Below are 21601 nucleotides of genomic sequence, written 5' to 3'. Positions count from 1 at the left end.
ATTCTCTGTTATTTGGGACCATGCCAGGAACTTGACTCTATATTCCTTTTTGATTTTCTAGCTGTAGTCTTTGATGTCTCAGAACACGGATTCTGACATTTTGTGGAATCAAAACAGATAAACACCCAGAGTAAAAGCAGATTAATCTTCCAAAAAGAAACAGTTGAAAATCTGATCTAGACTTGTTGAGCTTTAGTTTACACATATTCACACACTTATGCCTTTTATTGGTTTCCTTAAGTAATCCATTGCTAGGTATCTCTATTTGTGCATATTAATATCTGTCACAAATGATTAAATATCTTTTTGTTACGCACAACTGTTTTATTACAACTTTGTTTTGCTGGAACAGTACTTAAAGGAAAAACATAAGATTACAAGCAAATGTCCATAGGCTGGAAAATGTAAACTCCAGTAACAGCAGGGATTTTTGTCTTTTTTAATCATTAATTTTATCCACATTACCTAGAACAGTGCCTGGCAAATGGTAAATGCTCAATAAATCTTTGTTGATTGAACAATCAGCTTTGTATCTCTTGAATATTGATAATAAATAAATACATAAATAAATAAATAGAATCTTTGTTGATTGAATGTGTTATAACCATCCATTGGACAATTACAAAGGAGTGAAAATAGTTTCTCCAAATACTTCCATAATGTGAAATGTAAAAAGGAAGTTCCAGCAGACTGCATTCCTTTTTATAAAGTTCAAAAACAAGCAAAATAAGTAGTAATGTATTATTTAAGAATACATAAATAGGTGATAGAGTTTTGGGTTTTTTAGAGAAGAAACAATAAACACAAAATTAACCAGCGTGGTTTTATCTGGGTTGGAGGCCAGAGAAGGAAGGAATTCACAGGCAGATATGGTGTTGCTGTGGTTCAGCAGTATCCAATAGATCTTTCTGCAGCAATGGAATGTTTTATATCTGTGCTGTCCACTAGAGTAGAGCGTCATATGGCTATTGAGCACTCAAAAAGTGGCTAGTGTGACTGAGGAACTGAATTTTTACTTGCTGTAAATTTAAATGGCCACATATGGCTAGTCACTATCATATTGGAAGTATAATTCCAGTTCTTCTAGTGGTAGATTCACATAGGTTTATTTTATTATTAGATATCACAACTAACTCATGTTAAAAATAATCTTAAGGGGCCAGCCTGTGGCTCACTCGGGAGAATGTGGTGCTGGTAACACCAAGGCCCTGGGTTCGGATCCCATATAGGGATGGCCGGTTAGCTCACTGGGTGAGTGTGGTGCTGACAACACCAAGTCAAGGGTTAAGATCCCTTACCCGTCATCCCTATAAAAAAAATAATAATAATAATAATAATCTTAAGAATATCTCAAATGTAACAATTTTTAAAAGCCATTTAAAACAAAAAACAAGCTTCAGAGCTTATTTTGGTATCTACAGTTCTGCTGCTTCAGTAGCATCACACTGTGGTACATTCATTCCTCAAGGAGAGTAGCAGGTGATAATTTTAAAAACCTTTTACTTTTTTTTTTTTTTGGCATCTGGCTGGTAACGGGATCTGAACCCTTGACCTTCTTATTATAACACTGAACTCTAACCAAATGAGCTAACCCGCCAGCCCCAAAAATCTTTTGCATTTAACCTCAGAATATACCATGTTTTGTTTTTATGTTTTTTTGTTTTTTTGCTTTGGCAAATTAATTTCTTTTCTTTTTTTGCTTTGGCTGCTGGATGGTAAAGGGATCCGAACCCATGGCCTTGGAGTTAAAAGGCTGCACTCTAACTAATTGAGCTAACTGGCCAGCCCCTACTTTCTTAATTATATTTTTCTTTGGCCTATATTAAAATTCATTTTCATTTCCTGACCACACATCAGCTAGTCGGTCATTAAGGTAACTTGGAATATGCTGCATGATATGAAAGAACTAGCCATCGTATTTTTAAAATTTATACAAACACTCATGAAAGAATTTAATACTCATGTGAGTGTTGAAGAATTCACCATTCAGGCATTTCCCTAAACAGGGAGTTAGTGTTGAACAACTTTAAGAGGTTTTTGGCTCAAATATTAAAGAACATTTTATATAATATGAATGTCTATGGAGGATGCTGGAGTTTGAATGTATCTATTAAAGAAGCAGGGTAAGCATGGGTGCTAGATTTGGTGAACTATGGTTGGGAAGATTGTTCAGTAATGTTCTAGAATATTGATAATCTGCTGTGGATGTAGGATAAACAAGTTTGGAAAGTGGAAGTGAATTATTATGAAGATCCTGATATACAGATACTTTGTGTAAAAACTAAAAATTTAGTTCCAAATATCTGATGTGCACTCTTATCATTCCACTTCATGCAACTCTAGAAGCTTTTCCAGGGGTAAGTGTGGCTGTCAGATGGTAAATCTTTCTTGCTGCTTAGCAAAGCTCTTTACTTTTGTGCTGTGTATTTGTCAGTAGTTCAGAGCTCTAGCCCAGGAGGTGGTGGCGGAGGTGGTGGTGGTGAAGAGGAAGACAGTCAGCAGGAATCTGAAACTCCTGATCCAAGTGGAGGCTTCCGAGGAACAATGGAAGCAGACCGAGGAATGGAAGGTTTAATTAGTCCCACAGAGGCCATGGGGAACAGTAGTGGGGCCAGTAGCTCCTGTCCTGGCTGGCTTCGAAAGGTAATTCCTTTGGAATAGATACCTCAGATAAAATACCAGGCACTAATGTGCATATATCTAAATTAAAATCTCTATTTATAAAGACTCAATCAATAAATCAATAAATAATAAAATACCAGTTCCTTTGCAGGGACTAGAAAGGAACTGTCAGGATCTCTCAGTTTCCCATGTCCTATTAAGCTGTTTTGTAGCAGTAATCTAGGTTTCTAATTTCTACTTGGAAAGAAATCACCAAATTGCTAATCTTTTTTTCTTTACAACAAGAATACAAAATATTCTTATACCTATTACTTAAGTGAATGTAAATTTACAGAACCTACCTTGAAGGCAGTTTTTGTTGTGCATGTGTGCAAAGATTAAGTTTATAGATTTTGTACTGTCATTTATAGAAATGGAATATTGGGACAACTGGAATGCCTTACAAAAGGAAAGTGGTTTATGAAAGCTGAGGTGCAGTCAGTAAAAATGTAGAACTATATTTATTTATATGGAAAGTTGGTCACAACATAGGGCTATGCAGAAGAGGATGGAATATCAGTGTGATCTCATTTAGAAAATATGTAGTGCACAGAAGAACATCAACAAGACTATATATTGACAAGTTTAACAGTGGTTATCTTTGACTGAGGGAATTGCTGTTGCTTTTTATTAGCTTTCTTTGACCATCTGTATTTTCTACAGTGAACATTTACAGTTTGTGAAATTTTTAATTTTTACCAAAGAAAAAAAGAGGATCTATAGATTTAAAGCTTTATCCAGTCTAAACTTGATAGTTATTTGAGAAGTATGAACAGAAGCAGCAGCATACTGTTCTGTCTAAACCTTCAGCGCTGGCCTGGCATTTGGCCTCACTGCCATCCCCTTAAAGCATCCCAGCTCATTGAATGGACTGTGTAGAATAAGTGTGTTGAGGAAACACACCAGACACTCCAGACTGTGTTCCTGAATTTGAGTTTGAATTTGCCTCACTGTTACTCTGATGAAGGGATGGCAGTTTGTTCACAAGTATCATGAGATGTGTTGTTAACCACAACTGTCCTGCCCCACTAGAGGGTGCTCATGTCATGACAGAGTGAAAGTTATAGCAAAAGAGAGACGGGAATTTGGGAGAAAGTAAATTACAGCAAACAAAACTGATGAGATTCTTTCTCATATACATAGGAGCTGGAAAATGCAGAATTCATCCCCATGCCTGACAGCCCATCTCCCCTAAGTGCAGCATTTTCAGAAACTGAGAAAGATACCCTGCCCTATGAGGAGCTGCAAGGACTCAAAGTGGCCTCTGAAGCTCCTTCGGAACACAAGCCCCCAGTGGGAGCCTGGGTAACTGAGCTTTTTGCCTTTGAATCACAACTAGGTAGACAGTAACTCTGAGCTCTGCCCAGTTCTCCTGGCCTCACTGTCTCCTCCTCTAGCTTCATTGGTCTTCCAGCTGCACTGCATCAACTTATTTTACTGTCTAATTCAGTAGAACTTAGAGCCTCTACCCAAGGCTAACCAGAGTTGCCTCAGAAAGGTATTTACCCTTTCACGTTTCTGACAGGCTGACACCTTTCTACACCAGAGGATCATCTCTTCTCTCTGCCGCAGAAGTACCAAAATTCAAATTCCAAAATTCAGATTCAGTTTTTCATGACATTGCTAGAGTGGATTGGAAGCTCTGAATCTAAGTAGGAAGTAGTGCTTGTAGTCTAGTGAGGGAGCAACACATGTGCACCTAACCTTAGTAGAAATGAAATGGTGGTAAATATCTCAATAAAACTGTAAACCCCAGGTGTCATCACTTTTTCTATAAAGGGCTACATAGTAATTATTTTAGACTTTGCAAGCCTTACGGTCTCTTGCAACTACTCAATTCTGACATTATAGCACAAAAGCAGCCTGAGATAAAACAAAATGAATGAACATGCCTGTGTTCAAATAAAACTTTACAAAAACGGGCAGTAGGCCAGAGTCGCCCCATGGGCTGTCATTTGCTAACCCTTGCTATAAACAAAATACAGTAAAAGAAGGGAGAAAAATCTAGACTAGGATCATTGAAAAGCTTCCCAGAAGAGGTATTAAAACCTTTGAAATTTCAAGGTTACCATTTTAATTCCTCTGTCAGTTAGCCTTCTTGAATTGTGTTGGCAGTCCTGTTTACTGAACACCTCTCAAATATTTTCTAAAGTGTGATTCATCACATTTCATGAATATTGACCCTTTGGATCAGTGTCCTCACTGTAACCAGAAGGATTTGTTCCATACCCAATCATGCTTTCCCCCACTTTAGCATTTTAAAGGAGAAGATATCAATGCACTTTAAATTTTTCGCAGTCTTTCAAAAATAGATGATTGTTCTTCTACCTTAGCCTAATGGTGACTGAGGCACTGAGAGTTTCCTTGCCCTGTTATGTTAGTGCCAGGTGCTATTGTAATTCCAGCACTCTTCTGTTTCTCTTGCATATATTCATATATATATATATATGTGTGTGTGTGTGTGTGTGTGTGTGTGTGTATTATCTTTTTTTTTGGTGGCTGGCCATTACCAGGAACTGAACTCTTGACCTTGGTGTTACAAGGTTGTACTCTATCTAGCCAACTGAACTAACTGGCTAGCCCTGTTTTATCTTAATTTAAAAGTAAAATGTTATTGCTCTTAGAGGAAGTTTGGACTAGGGAGCTGTGGCACCTAGGCAGAACCTCCTGCAATCTCTTCTTCCTATCTCTTTAGCCACCACGGCTGAATCCTGCAGTAACAAGTGCTGGGAAAGAAACACCATTGACTCCTCCTGCGTGTGCATGTAGCACTCTGCAGGTGGAAGTTGAAAGATTGCAGGGTCTGGTGTTAAAGTGTCTGGCTGAACAACAGAAGCTACAGCAAGAAAACCTCCAGATTTTTACCCAACTACAGAAGCTGAACAAGAAATTAGGAGGAGGGCAGCAGGTGAGAGCATTAAAAGAATAATTCCTTTTCTAAGTCTGTTTTGAAGAATCACAGAAACAAAAAACATCAATTGCAGAAATAGACTTACTCCTTTGGAAGTCCTTACCTTTTAATGATGTGATTTTTGTAATTAATCCCAGAAGCCTTAGGCCCTGTTCAGTCACATGGATTGAATCATTTTCGTCACCTTTCATTGTTTTTTCTTACTGTTTGTTGTTACTGTGGTTTTTAAAAACTTTATTATGAAAAATTTTAAATGGTACAATATATACCATCATATATCCACCATCTAGTTTCAACAGTTATTAACATGTTGCTGTGTTTGCTTCATATGTGTGTATAAATATATACATTCTGTTTATTTTGCTGAACCATTTTAAAGTAAATTATAAATATCGTGACATAGTCCCCCTTAAGTACTTCATTATGCACCTCTGAAAATGAAGACATTTATTCTCCTGGACAACCACAATATTATTATCACACCTAACGAAATTAACACTGATATTCTCAATTTTCATCCAGTACCCAGTTGATATTCCAATTTTCCCCACAAAAATGTCCCTTTTGGGCGGGGGGGAGCTAGCCAGTACAGTGACCGAAGCCCATGACTTTGGTGTTATGAGGCTGCACCCTAGCCAACTGAGCTAAACGGCCAGCCCAAAAATATTCTTTATAATTTTTTATCAGACCAAAATTCAATCAAGTACCCCCACATTACGTTTGGTTATGCTTCTTGTTTCATTTGTTTATTTTTAAATTTGTTTATTTTTGGCAGCTGGCCAGTAAGGGGATCAAAATCCTTGACCTTGGTGTTATAACACCACTCTCTGACCGCCTGAGCTAACTGGCCGGCCCCTCTTTTTTCTTTTAATCTACGGCAATTCCCTCCACTACCATCACCCTTTTTTTTAAAATATATGTTTTCATGATGTTGACTTGAAGAAAGAGCCGGAATGTCCCACATTCTGGATTTGTCTTGTTTTCTTGGGATGTTGTTTAACTTGCTCTTCTTTCACTCTGTCTTTTCTGAAAACTGGAAGTTAGACTAAGGCTTGATTATAGACTCAGGTTAAACATTGTTGGTAAAAATAAAAGTGATGCTACTTGCATTGTTTTTAAAGAGCCATATTGCTCTTTTAGAGTGAACTAGGAGCAGAGAAATAGGGTTCAGTCCTTGGCTTTGCTGTTTACCAGCTATGTGTTTGGACGAGTTACTTTGTTTCTCTGAGCCCTGGTTTCTCACCTAAAAGAAGAAAATAATGCCACTCACCTCAAATGGTTGTTTTGAGGGTTAAATGAAATAATATCTATGGAAGTATATTAGAAAGTAACATACACACTTGAGGTAAGATTGGCAGCTGTACATACAAGAAGATTATTCTGCCCAGGAATATTTTAGTTTAAAACTGAGAGTGCTGCATCCCAGAAACCCCTGCAGTCCTGGACGAACCAGGACAGTTGGTCACCCTACCTGCAGCAAATGTGATGGTGTGTACTTTATCTGAGATAGTGCTGTGAGCTTCTCACAAGTCTGTGCTACAAATTCTTAGAGGAGGTTGGCATTGAAAATGAAAACCTAAACTTCTGTGACTAGGTGGCACTGTTGCTAATGTGGAACTGTCTTTTATCTGAACAGGTGGGGATGCATTCCAAAGGAACTCAGACAACAAAGGCAGAGATGGAAATGGATCCAAAGCCTGACCTAGATTCAGATTCCTGGTGCCTTCTGGGAACAGACTCCTTTCGACCCAGCCTATAGTCTCTGAGCCTGTATAGCCCCCAGGAAACTGGGATCCAAAGAACTTCACAGCACACTTACTGAATGCAGAGAGCGGCTTTCCTGGCTTTGTTCACTTGCAGACAAGGGGCGCAAGGTAGAGGCTCTGAAGCACTTTCCTTGTACATTTGGAGAGTAGCATTGCCTTTTAGGTAGGATCTAGGAGTGATTTTATTGTTTTGGAGAATGGAAGGGCCCCATGGTCCTGGCTTTGTCATCAGTGACTGCCACAGCAACAGCAGCTCTGTACCTCATCTATCGATCCCACCTTTGAAAAGGAGACACAGTGCTCACCTTAATTGCGCTGGTAGCAGCTGATATCCCATTTATCATTTTCACCATTGATTGGAAGCTGCCTTGGGAATTCAATACCAGGCATTGCACCTCTGGGTGGGGGAGGGAAAAGTGTAAAGCTAGAGTGGGCTGGAACCAGGCATGGCCCATCTGGGGTCCTCTGGAGAGTGGTGAAGTATTCTGATCCCTTTCAGGAGCCCTGAGTCCAGAAAATACGTCTGGTGGCGTCAATCTAGGGCTTGTTTTCAGAAAGTTCAGTTAATTCGTGCAGCTAAATGCTTTAGGAGGAAAAGTGGGTTTAGATTGCTTTTCCTCTAAGAGTTGATTGCAATGTCTTCAGTGAGGAGTAGAGAAAGGGCAGGTCACACAGCTGGAGTTTCAGGCTGTGGCTGATGCAGGGTGGGATTTCCTAGCTTTGGAAGATACCTCTGAGGGATGAGGTGTCTCTTAGAGAGTTGAGTCAGTGGAGCAGTAGGAACGGCCTTAAGAGAAAATCGTGAGGGAGAGGAGGTCCTGCCTCTACTTGGTTTCTTAGAGAGGGCTTTGAATGACTCTGAGTCTTCTGCCCCTGAGAAGGCTTCTTGCATCTCTGCCTTCATGGCTCTTAGGGTTCTAATTTTGACATCAGCAGCCCCAACCACTCCTTTTCTGTATGTCTAGTCAGTATTTTTCCCCTTTTGGTGTTTTATGAAGCCATATCATAGCCAGTGAGTCTGTATCATCTTTCCTACTTGAGTGGCCCAGAGCCAGCACCAAACCCTGGGAGTCCTGGAAGCCTAACAGAACAGGTAGAACCTGCTAAGTGAAAGGAATTTGACTGAAAGCTTACTTCTTATCACACATACATTTGTCCTCGTAGACAGGAAAAAGCTAGCTTTCCCAAAGAAATGGTGTCCTAGAAGAACAAACTTCATATAGAAAGTTCTAGGCAAGCATTTGACCGTTTCACTAAAGACTATGAGCTTTGTTTCCATCTAGCCTTATGAAATGTTCCTTTAGTATTTGGGGTTACAGGAGCTTCTTGGATAAGTCTTACATCCTATGTCCTTACACATAACTAAATTAATTTTGTTTCATTTTCCCTAAACCAAAATATGTTTGACATCTGTTTATTGTAGGGGGACCTGTGCAGTGGAAATTTTGCCATTTCCCTAAAACTGGTGGTGTGAAGGCTGATGCTCAGGGAAAACCCCATGGCTGGGGATGGGCAACTCTGTTCAATGGGATCTTCTTTGGTTTGATGATCCCATTGTTTTCTCAATTCTGGGAAGCCTAGTACAATAGTACTAATGTAATCACTGAAGCCTCTTGAAATAAGAGAAGGGGCCTACCCTGGATTAAGGTTACAAGTTCTGGTTACTTGGGGGTTTGCTGTAAACTCTAACAATGGGTTTTGGTTCATCATATAAATGTAATTTTGATTTTTTTAAGAACTGACTGGCCTTTCATGTCCCTGTATCCTCATGCTCACTATCTCAGCAGGCCTGAGAGGCAGGGTCAGTTTGGGTGTTCATCATGAGGATTGCTTCTGCTATGGAGCTGAGGGACATGGGCACGTTGCTGAGAACTGTGGGGTGAAAGTGAGTATTGAGAGTGGGGAGGATTGAGAGTCCTGCTCTTGTTTCCGAGAGAAGTCATTCCCTAGCAGTGGAACACTGTGGTCATTAGCTCTAGCAAATTCCCTTGGGAAGGCTAGATTTGGTATAAATCTGGCTGAGAATCAAAGTTTTATGCCTTAGAGACAATTTGCACTTTCCCAAATTGTGCCTGGGACAGCCATATGATTTTTCCCACCTGACAACTATGCAAACAGAAACCAGTTCAAAGGTGGCAGCCATGTGTTGGATAGAGTGAAACGTGAAGCAGTAGAAATGCCTTTGAATGGTTTTCTGTAGCTAATTCTCTAAATTTTGTCTGCTTTTCTTCTTCATGCAGTACTAGGTGTTTTAAGTTTTCCAGTAGTATTGCTTTTGAGTTATAATCTGAGTTATTCCTTTGCTCTGACATTGTTGCTGAAGAACTAGCTTATTGTTAGCCAGATGCTTGAAAGGTTGAGGGTGGAGTGGTTTGGCATTTCGGTTTTAAATAAACATTTAAACTCTCAATCAGTGCTGTGCCTCAGTAAGCCTGCGCACGGACCTTAATCACTGGGAGTAAAACACCCAGATTCTAGGCCTTTGTGGATCTTTGATTCAGTGAGAACAGAAAACAACACAAGGACATTTGCACAGAAATAATCTTTGCTTCTTTCCATTTCCTTATTCTTGCCGGCAGAATAATTGCTGCTGCCACAACTTTTTCCCCAAAATCTTCTTAAAGTGCTGAAAGTGCAGATGTAAAAAAGTGAGCCATTATAAAAAGGATCCTTCTTGTACTTACCTCCTCAGTCTCAGTGGGGGGCTTTTCCAAATGTAATGCCAATCTGTGTTTATAAAACTTTTCCCTCAACGAGGTTGAACTGTAATTGGTCTCCCTGGCATAGCACAGCCAAGTTATAACTTCTCTTGGCTGAGCATTTCACTAAAGTTTAAAGCAAAAGCAGACTAAAACTCCAGTTTCACTTGGTTTGCCATATTTTTGGAAAGATTCATAATAGAAAGAACAGCTCAGGAGCAAAATGTATGTTAAATAAATTCATTCAAATGAGATCCCTGGGCCTCCAAAGAAGTATTATTCATGGTAGTGTCAGGGCAAAGTAGGCTGTAGTCAGGACTATAAAACATGTTCCTTCCTGCTGCAAAGCCAAAAATCATTTATTGCTTCAATGATTAACTATGAAAATAAACATGCTGATCATTAAACCTCACAGAATCATGAACATTAGGGATAAAAACTCCACTATGTCACATCTCTGCTACCTCCTGTGTAGTTGTGGAGAGTGATAAATTGATGACTGAAAGCAAATGTTGGCCAGAACGTACTGTGCTGCATTAAATACATTGCTGTTTAGAAATATCATCTCAGCACGTCTGCATACACTTTTAAATGAAATGAGTTTACATCTGAGTTTCATCATGAGATTTTTTTCCCATTGCTTAATCTTTTGAACTTTAAAATTTATAACATTTACTTGCACCAAAGTTTCTTAGATAAACTAGTATAAAATATGGACAATAACAAGCAGCATTTATTTATCCACTGTCATCCTTTGAGATATGCAGGAAGAGACTTAGATAGAAAAAGATTTACCTCTTCCCAAAGACCAGATCAAGCTACATTTAAAAGACTAATAGATATTCTTAATATAATCAAGGCCTAAACATATAGAGATCAAAGGGAACACTAAGGCATTGACTATTGTTTTATTTCTTCAGCAACATAAGAATGAATAACTGCTTCCTTGTGTCTATAGAAAGCATTCCCCCCACACACATTTGTTCTCTCTGAAGGGTCCTGATCTATGACCTTAATAATATCATCCAGGGATCCCAAACCCAAGCACTATGGGGCCAGGCAGATAAATAAGTGAAGCAGGCCAGGTGGGGCTGTGGTGATATGGTATCACCTGAAGAAGCAACTGATTCTGAACCCCACCCAATTCGTGCTATGCAGGTTGCTGGCCCAGTGTTCCCAGAACTTCCAGTTTTTCAAGAGATGCTCCATATCCCAATTTTTAAATGTCGGATCAGATTTTTAATGTTGTGCCAGCCAAATAAAACACATCTATGAGGTAAAGCAGTCCAAAGACTGTGGCTTGGTGGCATTGACCACAGCTTATTCTTGCCATTTATTGCTTACTTGTCAGGGGGATGTACATATTGAGTTAAATATGCAGTGTCTCTATGTGTGCTTTCCTTAAGGAGTTAAACAAAACCCACATTAAGTGATATCTTTTTTTTTCCTTTGGAACAATTAAAAAGAGCACAAAGCAATTCAATATATGTTGCTCTTTAAATACACAATTTGGTTTTTCAGCCTAGTGTCCTGCAGCTTTACTGCTAAAGCCTTAAATTCACATTTCAAATTGATCTGATCTGTTAGCCCAGCGACTCAGCAGAAACTGCAGAGGAAATGGAACAAGAGTGAGTGGCCATTTGTTATTTAGTAAAATACAGTTTTGTTGTCTGCCCAGTCCACTTTGCACAGTTCAAGTTGGATGGTTTTTCTTCAGTATTTTAAACTAGCAATTTGAGTAATGCTCTCAGGACAGTAATCCTACTAGTATTTATCATCCATTGTGCTACTTCACTCCTATCTAAACTGATTTTACCACCTCAGACATTAACTTATTGGTTCCCCTATTTTACAAGTCTACGACTCACTCATTTTTTGTTTAATTTTAAATCCCCAAAACCCATTAATTGAGGGCCTAACTTGTGCTAGGCACTATTCTACACAGAGAAAATTAAAAAGACCTAGTCCCTTTGCCTTCCAAGTTCATTCTCTAAAATAGAAGTTGACTATGCTATAATTGGCAGGGACATGTGACACTGTGCAACATTGCTTTGATGGTAGATTTTGCTGCCTCATTTAAAAAGTCGTTCAACCAACCTGATTTGAAAGCAGAGTGCTAGCAACAAGCTGAAACTGAGGTTTCTTCCTTTTTTTCTTTCCTTTTTTTTTTTTTTTTTTTTTTTGACATATGAAACCCATTAGAAAAGAACAAGTAGAGGGAAATATAATGTGCCTTTCCTCCATCCCTACCCTGTAAAGTACATAAAGATATCTCCTTTATTACACAGTACACCATAGGGAAGGTTTAAGATACACTGATGCACTAACCTTACACATTTTTATTGGCTTTTGGCCAGGACTGTACATCATGGAGGTCAAGGATATACTTCCGTTAATAATGCCTTACAGAAAAATCTTATTGTCTTTTTGAGAGTTACCATCTGGGTGAGCACTGTTCTCTGACACCAGCTCATCCTAACACTCCAACTTCTTGCAAGAGCAAGAATAGTTAACAGGAACCACAAACATACATGCAGTGGCTGGAAGGCACAACCAAATGCAGACACTTCACTAGCACAAACCACAAATCAGGCTTGCAAGAAGAAAGCTTTAATGTAGCCTGCTCACTACTCTTCAGTGTTTTCACCCATCAGTTCTATCAGGGCAATAACAAGGCACACCAGCCCGGGGTTGTAATTTAGTGGGAAATTGAGGCTTCCTTCTGCCTCCTGCTGCTTGGCAATGGCTCTCTCCTCACTGGTTTTAGCTTTGCAGGCAAATCTGGGAGATGTAAAAGTTTTGTTACTTTCTGCTTTGTATGGAATTCTACTCCCATTTATTGCTGAAGAGAAGCAGAGCATTCTGAACTATCCAAGGAGATTTCCACTGTTGTCTGCTCAACTGTAATGCTTCCTTGGAGGTGGAGGACGGTTCTTGATGGTCTTACACTTGGGAATATGTCGCTCAGCCACTTTGGGAGCAAAGTGGCGGCTACAGTGAGGACACTGAATATAGTCTGGGTTTTCTGCAGGCAGGATGGGAGGCAAGTCAGAAGGGTTTCCACCTTTGGCAATTACCTGCTGGACCTCTCGAGCATGACGGAGGGTACGGATGAAAGATTCATGCTTCTGCCTCCAGTTGCTCTTCCGAGGAGGTTCAGCCTGTAGTGTAAAAGGAAGATTTAAACTTAAATATGATTAGGCAGCCAAGGATCACCGGTCATTCAACTTGGCATTTATCTCTCCTTCCTGAGTCTCCATTAGAATGACAGAATGGAAATAAGGGTGTTAATCCACAAGGTCAAAGAGAACAAGAAAGGAGCAATAGTGATGACTGACTTGCCAGAGTGGAGGTACTTAACCAAGGGCCTGCAAAGGGATATTCTACTGAGAAAGGCAGGCCACTTTCCCCAGCAGAACCCCTGAGACGTTCAGTGCTAAGAAGTACCAAGTAGTGGGAAGAGAGGGGTGCAGGGCTGAAAACAAGCTGAACCCCAGTGCTCCTCTCCCACCTTGCACATCCAAGTGTCCTACACCCTCAGCACCCTCACAGGAGAACAGGTTTATTCTCTGGAGAAACTGAACTGGACAGGTTTCAGACTCAGAAAATCCAGAGAGAATGGAGAACAAAGTTAATCTTGGGGCTGAATGTGGAGTTTAAGTGCAAGTGTACATACCAAATTTCGAACTGTCAACCTCCTTTCCCCACTCAGCTTCCAGTCTACCAAGTGCATTGGTATCCTCTAATGAAAGAGAAGGGTTCTCTGGATGCACTGGGTGGTTTAGAGAAAAGCCTTCAGACACTGACCTTGGGGAACCCTAATTGAAATTCAGCTCAGTATTTGATAACCTTAATATGAATGTCCTTAGTCAACAAGCCCCTCTTAAGCTTAAATATGATTAGACAGCCAAGGATCACCAGGTATTTGATGAAAGCTCTAACAAGAAAAAGACCTCAAAAGATATACAAACAAAAACCCAGGACGCAGCAACAAGCGAGACAGCAGAAGACATTTTTTTTTTTTTAACAAAAAAACCATAATATCATCATAATATATCATCAGTATCATCAGAAAAGGATGATGTTCATTTCAAATTATTATAGTTCATTTCTTTTTTTTCCCCTGAGCTAAGTCAGCAACATTTATTTTTGATATTGTTTTCACTTAATTTTGGAATAGACATTACATTTACATGCTTCAAGAAATATTAAAAGATATAGTGAAAAAAAAAAAAACATAATATCAACAAAATGAGTATTAAAAGAGATTGTGCCCATAAAACAAGAAGAGTATATTATGAAAAAGGAATGACCAGAGAACCAGAAAGAATTATTATAAATTAAAACTTTGATAGCTAAAAATAAAAATTAAATAGAAATGTTGTAAAACAATGTCAAGAACATTTTTCAGAATGGGAAAAGAGATCAAGATGGAAAGTAGAAAAGAAAGATTAGAAAATGAGAAAATTAATCCAGGAAATCCAACATGTGACCAATAGGAGTTCCAAAAAGAACAGAGAAAGAAAGCACAAGGAGAAAATTATTAAAGAAATAATACAATTAATATTTCTAGAATTAAAGGTCACAAGTCTTGAGACTAGATACCAGGTGTCTAGCAAAATCATTGTAAAATTTCAGAATTTCAGAGTAAAGAGACAATCCTGTAAGTTCTCAGAAAAAGAAAAGAAAAGGTCATATAATGGAACAGGAATCAAAATAGCAGTAGATTTCTTAACAGTAACACTGAATATTAAAAGTTTTAACAAAATCATTTTTCACCTGGAATTCTATACCCAGCCAAATAATTGAATAGAAGGCTATTGTATTTTTTCATTCATTCCAAGACAAAAAAATACCTCCAATGCACCTTTCTTAGCAAGCTTCAGCAAAGCAAGGAGTAAAGCAAGGAAAAGGAAGACACAGGATGCTAAAAACAGGATACCCAACATAGGAGAGAAGCAAAGACCTGTAACAGCCAGCCACCAAAATAAATAAATAAATAAATAAGTAAGTAAGTAAAGTAAGTAAGTAGAAGCAAAGAGAAGTTTTAAGATAATGGATCTGCACCAGGACTACAGAATAACCAGTCCAGACTGGAGTAAGAGGAAAAAGTGGAAGGGAGGTTTCCAGAATAAAAAAAACAAACCGATAGATTATGAGAGGTGTTTGAGCATTTACAAAAACATTAACAGATGTCTGACATCAGATGGATCATTTAGAAGAAAAAGAAAGTAGAAATAGGTATGTAGAAAACAAAGGAAATGAAAACATGTCAGTTATTATGTCCAGGTACATGTGGGCAGGGTCAGATTTTGTTCACTTAATAGTGAGCAAAATTTACATGGTCATTATAATGTAAAAGCTGACTCTTGATTCAACTCAAAATTGTGATTCAACTACAGTAGAAGGATAAGGGAAAGAGAAAAGTAAGGGGAGAGGATATATGAAAGAGCTTCACTCACAGCTTCTGTAAGAGGAAGTCACCAAATAATGTGGAAAATTGATAAATCAAGAAAATAAGTGTATTATTTAGAAATATGGACATGCATTCCAGAAGAACCATCTGACAGAACTGAAGGCTGCCTCGGGGGGCTGGTTTGGAGGCTGGAGAGGGATGAGGCAGGATAATGCTGATTGCATTATTGGTCACTTAGTACTTTATGATTTTTAAAATGCATACAAATATTATTTCAATTAAAACATTTTAAAAAGACAAATAGCTCTTGGTGATCTGACATTGTTAATGATGAATAATAAGAGAGAGTATCAAAAGAAAAGGAAGAATCTATCAAAAGAGTCTCTTACTGAGACAGACAAGAAGGCAAGAGAGTCAGTGTTAGACATGGTATCCAGGAACCTTTAAAAGAATTCAATTAGGGGCCGAGCCCGTGGCGCACTTGGTAGAGTGCTGCGCTGGGAGCGCGGCGGCGCTCCCGCCGCGGGTTCGGATCCTATATAGGACTGACCGGTGCACTCACTGGCTGAGTGCCGGTCACGAAAAAACGACAAAAAAAAAAAAAAAGAATTCAATTAGGGGAAAGTTCCTCAAGTGTAAGATACGTATACTTTAATTATTCAGTGCATTGAAATTGTATTCAGTTAACACCAAAGCACAAAGACGTGGTCCCTGTCTTCAAATGTTTAGAGTCCAATAGAGAGACAAAAGGTGTAAGTGTGCTGGAAGTTATGTGAAGATTAAAGGATACCAGGAAAATAACCTGTTCTTGTGAGTACACTAAAGGAATGATAAGGAGATACAAACTCAGCTTCCAAAGGCACCGAGCTCTGTAATAAGACTTGGGACATTCCCAGGAGGGGTGTTCATCTCAATCCAAGTCCTTTCTGCCTTGGTGTCCTCAATGCAACACATTCCTCTGAAATAGTTTTCACAAAACTGGGGCATCTGATCTCAGAAACCCAATTACTTCGCTTCACTGCTACATATTTAAGAATTTAAGAAACTCGGGGTTTCCGGTCAAGATGGCAGAATAGACGGTTGCCAGTGTCACTCTCTCACACAAATCAATCAATTTACAACTATTAAAAAGCAATGACAACCAAGCTGGGGCTACTAGAGCTCAGGGGAAGAGGAGGAGAGACCTACGGAGTGCGTGAAGGCAGATGAAGCCACAATGAGAGAGGACTGCTCCAATCGTTTCGAGCCCGGGCTGCTTCAAGGCTGGAGCTGGTGAGCGCTTGGAGCAGGAGCTGGCAAAAGCCATAGCTGTGCCCTTCAGATGAAGTTGGTTGGAGGCAGCATGGGAGAAGAGGACCTTGGTGGCCTCCAGGCCAGAAAGACCACTAATAGGGTTCCCGTGGACCCACATAGGAGTGAGGAGCCACACCTGAAAGAAAGGAGCCATTCAGAGGCCAGTGAGTCACTGCAAGGGACGGGCACATGGCCCACCCCATGGAAGTGTTTGGAATGTGGGTGATGGGGGAGATGGGCCCACTGGGAGAACACTGGGGCACAGCAAGGACAGCTGGTCTGTTCCCCAGTCAGTGCAGGACCACTCAGTGGAGACTGGTCAGGAATATAGAACTGCAGCGGGTGCAGTTTGCTGAAAAGACTCAGGCCCAGACCAGAGTTTCTACACAACCCAGTTGTACTGGATCTCACAAGACCCAGAAGTATCTATAAAGTCAGCCATTAAAACAGCTGCACAAGGGCCGGCCCGTGGCTCACTCGGGAGAGTGTGGTGCTGATAACACCAAGGCACAGGTTCGGATCCTATATAGGGATGACCGGTTCGCTCACTGGCTGAGCGTGGTGCTGACAACACCAAGCCAAGGGTTAAGATCCCCTTACCGGTCATCTTTTAAATAAATAAATAAATAAGTAAGTAAAACAGCTGCACAAAAAGCCTTCCCTAGGGAAGCAGCAGCAAAGCAACAATTTAATTCAACCACAGATTTCAAGTGCTGGTCCCCACAGGAAGTTCCCCCATTTTAGAAGTAAGCAAAGGACAACAAATTAGTTTCAGTGCAGAGTTTAAGTGGTAGGAACAGCAAATAATCCAATACAGAACTGGAAGAAAAAATAAAATACCCACAGACCAGAGACAAAGTTTAATATTAACTAGTAAAGGTCTCACATCACCAAAGAACACCTATAAAACCTAGGACTGGAATTCCCCTGGGCTACCAAACCAGGGAGGAGGGAGGGTTGGGGGCCACAGCCGTGTCCCCCCAACACCTACAACCAGCCCAACGATGACCACCGAGCTGCTGCAGGAAGCGCCCAGGCTCTCCCCAGCCAGGGTGGTAGGGGGCCAAGGGCCACAACCAAACCCCCCTAACACTCACAACCAGCCTAGCAACAACCACCAAGCCCCTGCAGGAAGCACCCAGGCTCTCCCAAGCTGTGGCGGTGGGGGGACCAAGGGCTCTGGCTACACACACCCCAACACCTGCAACCAGCCCAGCAATGACCACTGAGCCACCATAGGAAGCACCCTGAGCTCCCAAGCTAAGGCGGAGGGAAGATGAGTGCTTCAGCCACACCCCCCTGACATCTGCACCCAGCCCAGTAATGATCGAGACACTGCTAGAAGCCCCCTGGTCTCCCCTGCAGGAGGAATGGGGGGGTGCCACAGGCCTCAACCCCACCCCTCCTCCTTCCTCCTTCCACCCTATTTCCTTCCCTCTTCTCCTCTCCCCTTCCCCCCCAACTGCTCTGCAACAACATCATTGAATGTAAAAAAAATAATAAATAAACTTTTTTTAAAAAAGAAAGAAACAAGGGATTCTCTTAGGTTCTGGTCAAAAATAAATTGCTATAGTGGGACAGAGTGAATCCCCAGTGGATTATTAAGTTGACTGGAAAGAAAACAGAAAAAAAACAATAACTGGCATATCATTATCTGTAAGAGCAAAATGTTGACTTCGTGCTGGAAGCAGGGAGATTGCCTCTGAACACAGAAAAGACTTTTCTATGGCAATCTCTCAAATTGTACCGAAAGAAAGAACTCTAGTTGTAAACTACTTCATATAACAGCCATGACATAAATATGAGTTTTTAAAGGCCCCAGCAAATACACACATAAACTATTAAAGTCTTAATGGACAGGAGGTGCTAGCACAGCAGAGGAAAGGTTGGAAAGAAATGAAATCAGAATAACACTCTTATTTTTCTAGAATAATAGAGCTAGATGGGGCCTTGGAGATGATATGGTCTAGGCTTTCCCAAACTTTGATTACTTGCATATCTCTTGTCCTTTATCCCCCTTATTATTAATTACTTAATATTTTTCTTTATATTCATAATCCCTGGAAATCAAGGGCTTAATATGTTGTTATATTTTTCTAATATACACTAAAACTACTAAAATAAAAAATGTTTATCAGCGTGCCACACTTGTTTTTGAGAAATAACTCATTTTACAAACCAAGAGGCATATCTTAACAGGTTATTTATGAGACGATATCCAGATCTGCTCAAATGTGCTCTGAAGTTCTCCTGAACTTATCAAGTGTCTTGAAGCCTTTACTTTTTGCAACCTGGTTTTTCTAAAGTGAGGAATGTTTTGAAAGAAAACCAAAAAAAAAAAAAAAAGAACCAAAAGGAAGTCTTTACTTTCAAGGTGTTTACATGGGGAGAAAAAGAACTCCAAACTTAGTTCTGTTTCATGTATTTACTAAGAAGGTGTATTAAAATTGAGCTAATCTTGAAAGAGTAGATACAATTAAAGGAGTGGTAATAGATCCTAGTGTCTAATGTTGGAAGGTGGCAGAGTATATTGCAAAGAGCGACAGGTTCTCTCCAAGTAGAGAAATGCTGTGTAATTTTTTTCTTTAGATTTTTCATGTCTTTTAGATTTTCTACAGTGAATGTTTATTACTTTTATAATCAAAAGGACATGTAATTTTAAGTCTAGATTTTGGAGTCATTCCAACCAAGATTTATATACTGACCCTGCCACTTAAAACTGTGACCTCAAGCAAGTTACTTAACCTGCTCGAGCCTTGATTTTAGAATAGATAAAATAAGAGAATGAAATCCTCAGAGTTGTGAGGATCACATGAAAATCTGCCGACACAGTGCCTGGCGCATAGTAGTAATCAAGAAAAATTAATTCTCATCTTCCTACATGACACATGCATTTTTCCTAAAGAAAACTGGTGAGGACATATAGGCCCTTATAATGATCCCCACACAAAGTCAGATCCATAAGTCTCTTGTTACCTTGACTGAGACTGGCCCCTTCCAGTTCAAGTACTGCTCTAGTTCTGTGCCTTTAGCCCGGGCCCTGGAGGAGTCAAACACTTTCCTCTTGGAACCCTGCATCCTGCCACAAACGTTGGAGTGTCTCTCCAGTCTAAGCAAGAGAAACTTGCGTCCACAGTGGCTGCACTCGCCCAGTGATGGCTCTTCAGCAGAACAGCTGGAACCTGAGGAGTCTGGTGCTCTGGACAGGCTAGAATATCTGGTGTGTCCATGCAAAGGACTGCCAGGCACTTCTGAAGGCTGAGAGAACTTCTCCATTGATGGCCCTGAGATTTGGTCTCGAATTTTGTTATTGCTTGCCACCAGCCTTTCCCTTTTGAACCTCTGGATTCCATAATCAGAGAACTGTAATGGAATAGAATTTTCTTGAGACTGTCCCCGAGTTTCATCTTCTCTCCCTCTCCTCTCTCTATTGAACACCTCCACAGACCCAAATTCCATGGAGAAGATGGGCTTGTATGTGGTGTTGCTGTTATTACCTTTAACTTTCCTCCTGGGGAGTATCATTCTCTGCAGCTCTCTGTTTTCGTTTTCTTCAGCCTGTTCCTTTTCCTTCTGAATCCTTCTGAGTTCCTCCTCTGTCTTCTTCAGCTTTTCCCTAAGGAGAATCTCCTTTCTTCGGATTTCCTCCTCTAAGCTCTCCCCTGCAGCTTCTAGTCTTTGGATCTGCATCCGCTCAATCCTGTAGAGGTTTGCCAAGCCCTTGTTGTCCTGCATGGTGGCAAGGACAGTACCAACCACAGATGAATTCACCTGGATCCCTGAACCAAAGTTGCTGTATGAAAACTCTCTTGGTTCGGTTGGTCTTAGGTACACATTCTGGTCCCCATCAGTGCCGGCCTCACCTGTACTACGAGACTTCCGGTGAACCACAGGTTTCAGTGGGTATGCCCGGTCCACCCCAACTCTCTTCTTCATAAAGGGGATGAGGTCCTGGTTATTTGCCTTAGGATACCGGGATGGAGAGCTTGACGAGGAAACCAAACCCTTTCCTCGGCCCTGGGGATCGCTTCCTGAATCTTGCTGGCTCATTCCAGCACAGTGGGAATAGTAGCAGCTCTGGGCTTTTGTGTAGGTGTTCCATTTGGGGTGAGTATAGACATTATCCAGCATCACGTCATTGTTGCTTAAAAGCTTTTGTTGGAAATTCTTCCTCAGGTTCCTCATTAAGGACTGCTGGGAAGAGTCACTTAGTTCATAACGGTCTTCCTTGGGTGAGTGGAGCCTTGGAGCTTCTGACTTATTGTGTGGGAGCATAATGCTCTCAGGCAGATGTGGAGCCAACTGGAGACCAGCCATTCGGGGCCTGGACTGAAACCTAAGGGAGATTTAAACCAGATACCTATGAAGAGTTTGCCTGAGTTCACTCCCAGCTGCTTAAGTAAACTGTTTCTACATTTGCCCCACCCACATTTCCCTTAAACTTTTCTAGGGACGGTGGTGCTGGATCTGCCAGCGCTTTCGTTCAATAAGCGTTTGGTGGTGATTATTATCTTCCAGACACTGTGTAAGGCCCTGAGGAAAGAGAAACAAATGTGATACAGGTGTTCCCGCCATCTGGCTTTCCTTTCCCCCAGTACACAGTTTACTCCCTAGTAGGTGGAGAGAGCTTTGGGTTTAAAGTCAGGTTTTAGGCCTGTGACACAGAACAAGCGACTTCCTCTTGCTGGCCCCCGTTTCTTCACCTGTAAACTGAAGGGTACACTCTGGGTCCAGCCCCATCACATTACAGGTGAAAAAACTGCGGCCCAGAGGTAGTGACTGGCACAAAGAGCTCTCAGGGCTTCTTCTTGACTTCAAAGAGCACGGAGGCCGCTCAGGGTCTGGAGCAGGTGCC

At 40.7% G+C, this 21601-nt stretch overlaps 2 protein-coding genes across 8 annotated transcripts in view; one reads left to right on the top strand and one right to left on the bottom strand.

Annotated features, from left to right (window-relative positions):
• NEK9 (NIMA related kinase 9) overlaps positions 1-8736 on the top strand; it is a 35086-nt gene extending 26350 nt beyond the window's left edge. For 4 of the 6 annotated variants that reach the window (XM_063089212.1, XM_063089211.1, XM_063089210.1 and 1 more), the window contains exons 19-22: positions 2435-2643; positions 3805-3966; positions 5357-5569; positions 7209-8736. In XM_063089212.1, coding sequence (XP_062945282.1) covers positions 2435-2643; positions 3805-3966; positions 5357-5569; positions 7209-7331 — 707 coding nt within the window. In that variant the 3' untranslated portion in view covers positions 7332-8736. The remainder of the gene's footprint in view (positions 1-2434; positions 2644-3804; positions 3967-5356; positions 5570-7208) is intronic. The other 2 variants (XM_063089208.1, XM_063089209.1) reach the window with 2 other exon arrangements.
• A 3969-nt stretch (positions 8737-12705) lies between these two features.
• Positions 12706-21070, bottom strand: ZC2HC1C (zinc finger C2HC-type containing 1C). 2 transcript variants are annotated; one of them, XM_063091844.1, is made up of 3 exons: positions 19723-21070; positions 13115-13198; positions 12706-12818 (listed from the first exon to the last, which is right to left on the bottom strand). In XM_063091844.1, the coding sequence occupies exons 1-3, from the start codon at positions 21061-21063 to the stop codon at positions 12801-12803; spliced, it is 1443 nt and encodes a 480-aa protein (XP_062947914.1). In that variant the 5' UTR covers positions 21064-21070; the 3' UTR covers positions 12706-12800. The 2 variants fall into 2 exon arrangements, with proteins under 2 accessions (XP_062947914.1, XP_062947913.1); XM_063091843.1 differs by lacking the exon at positions 12706-12818 and having other exon boundaries at positions 12935-13198.
• Positions 21071-21601: the final 531 nt, after the last annotated feature.

The sequence above is a fragment of the Cynocephalus volans genome, chromosome 3, assembly GCF_027409185.1.
Source record: "Cynocephalus volans isolate mCynVol1 chromosome 3, mCynVol1.pri, whole genome shotgun sequence".
NCBI classification, from domain to species: Eukaryota; Metazoa; Chordata; class Mammalia; order Dermoptera; family Cynocephalidae; genus Cynocephalus; species Cynocephalus volans.
The sequence above is the reverse complement of the archived record's forward strand: the minus strand, read 5'-3'. Positions and strand labels throughout refer to the sequence as shown.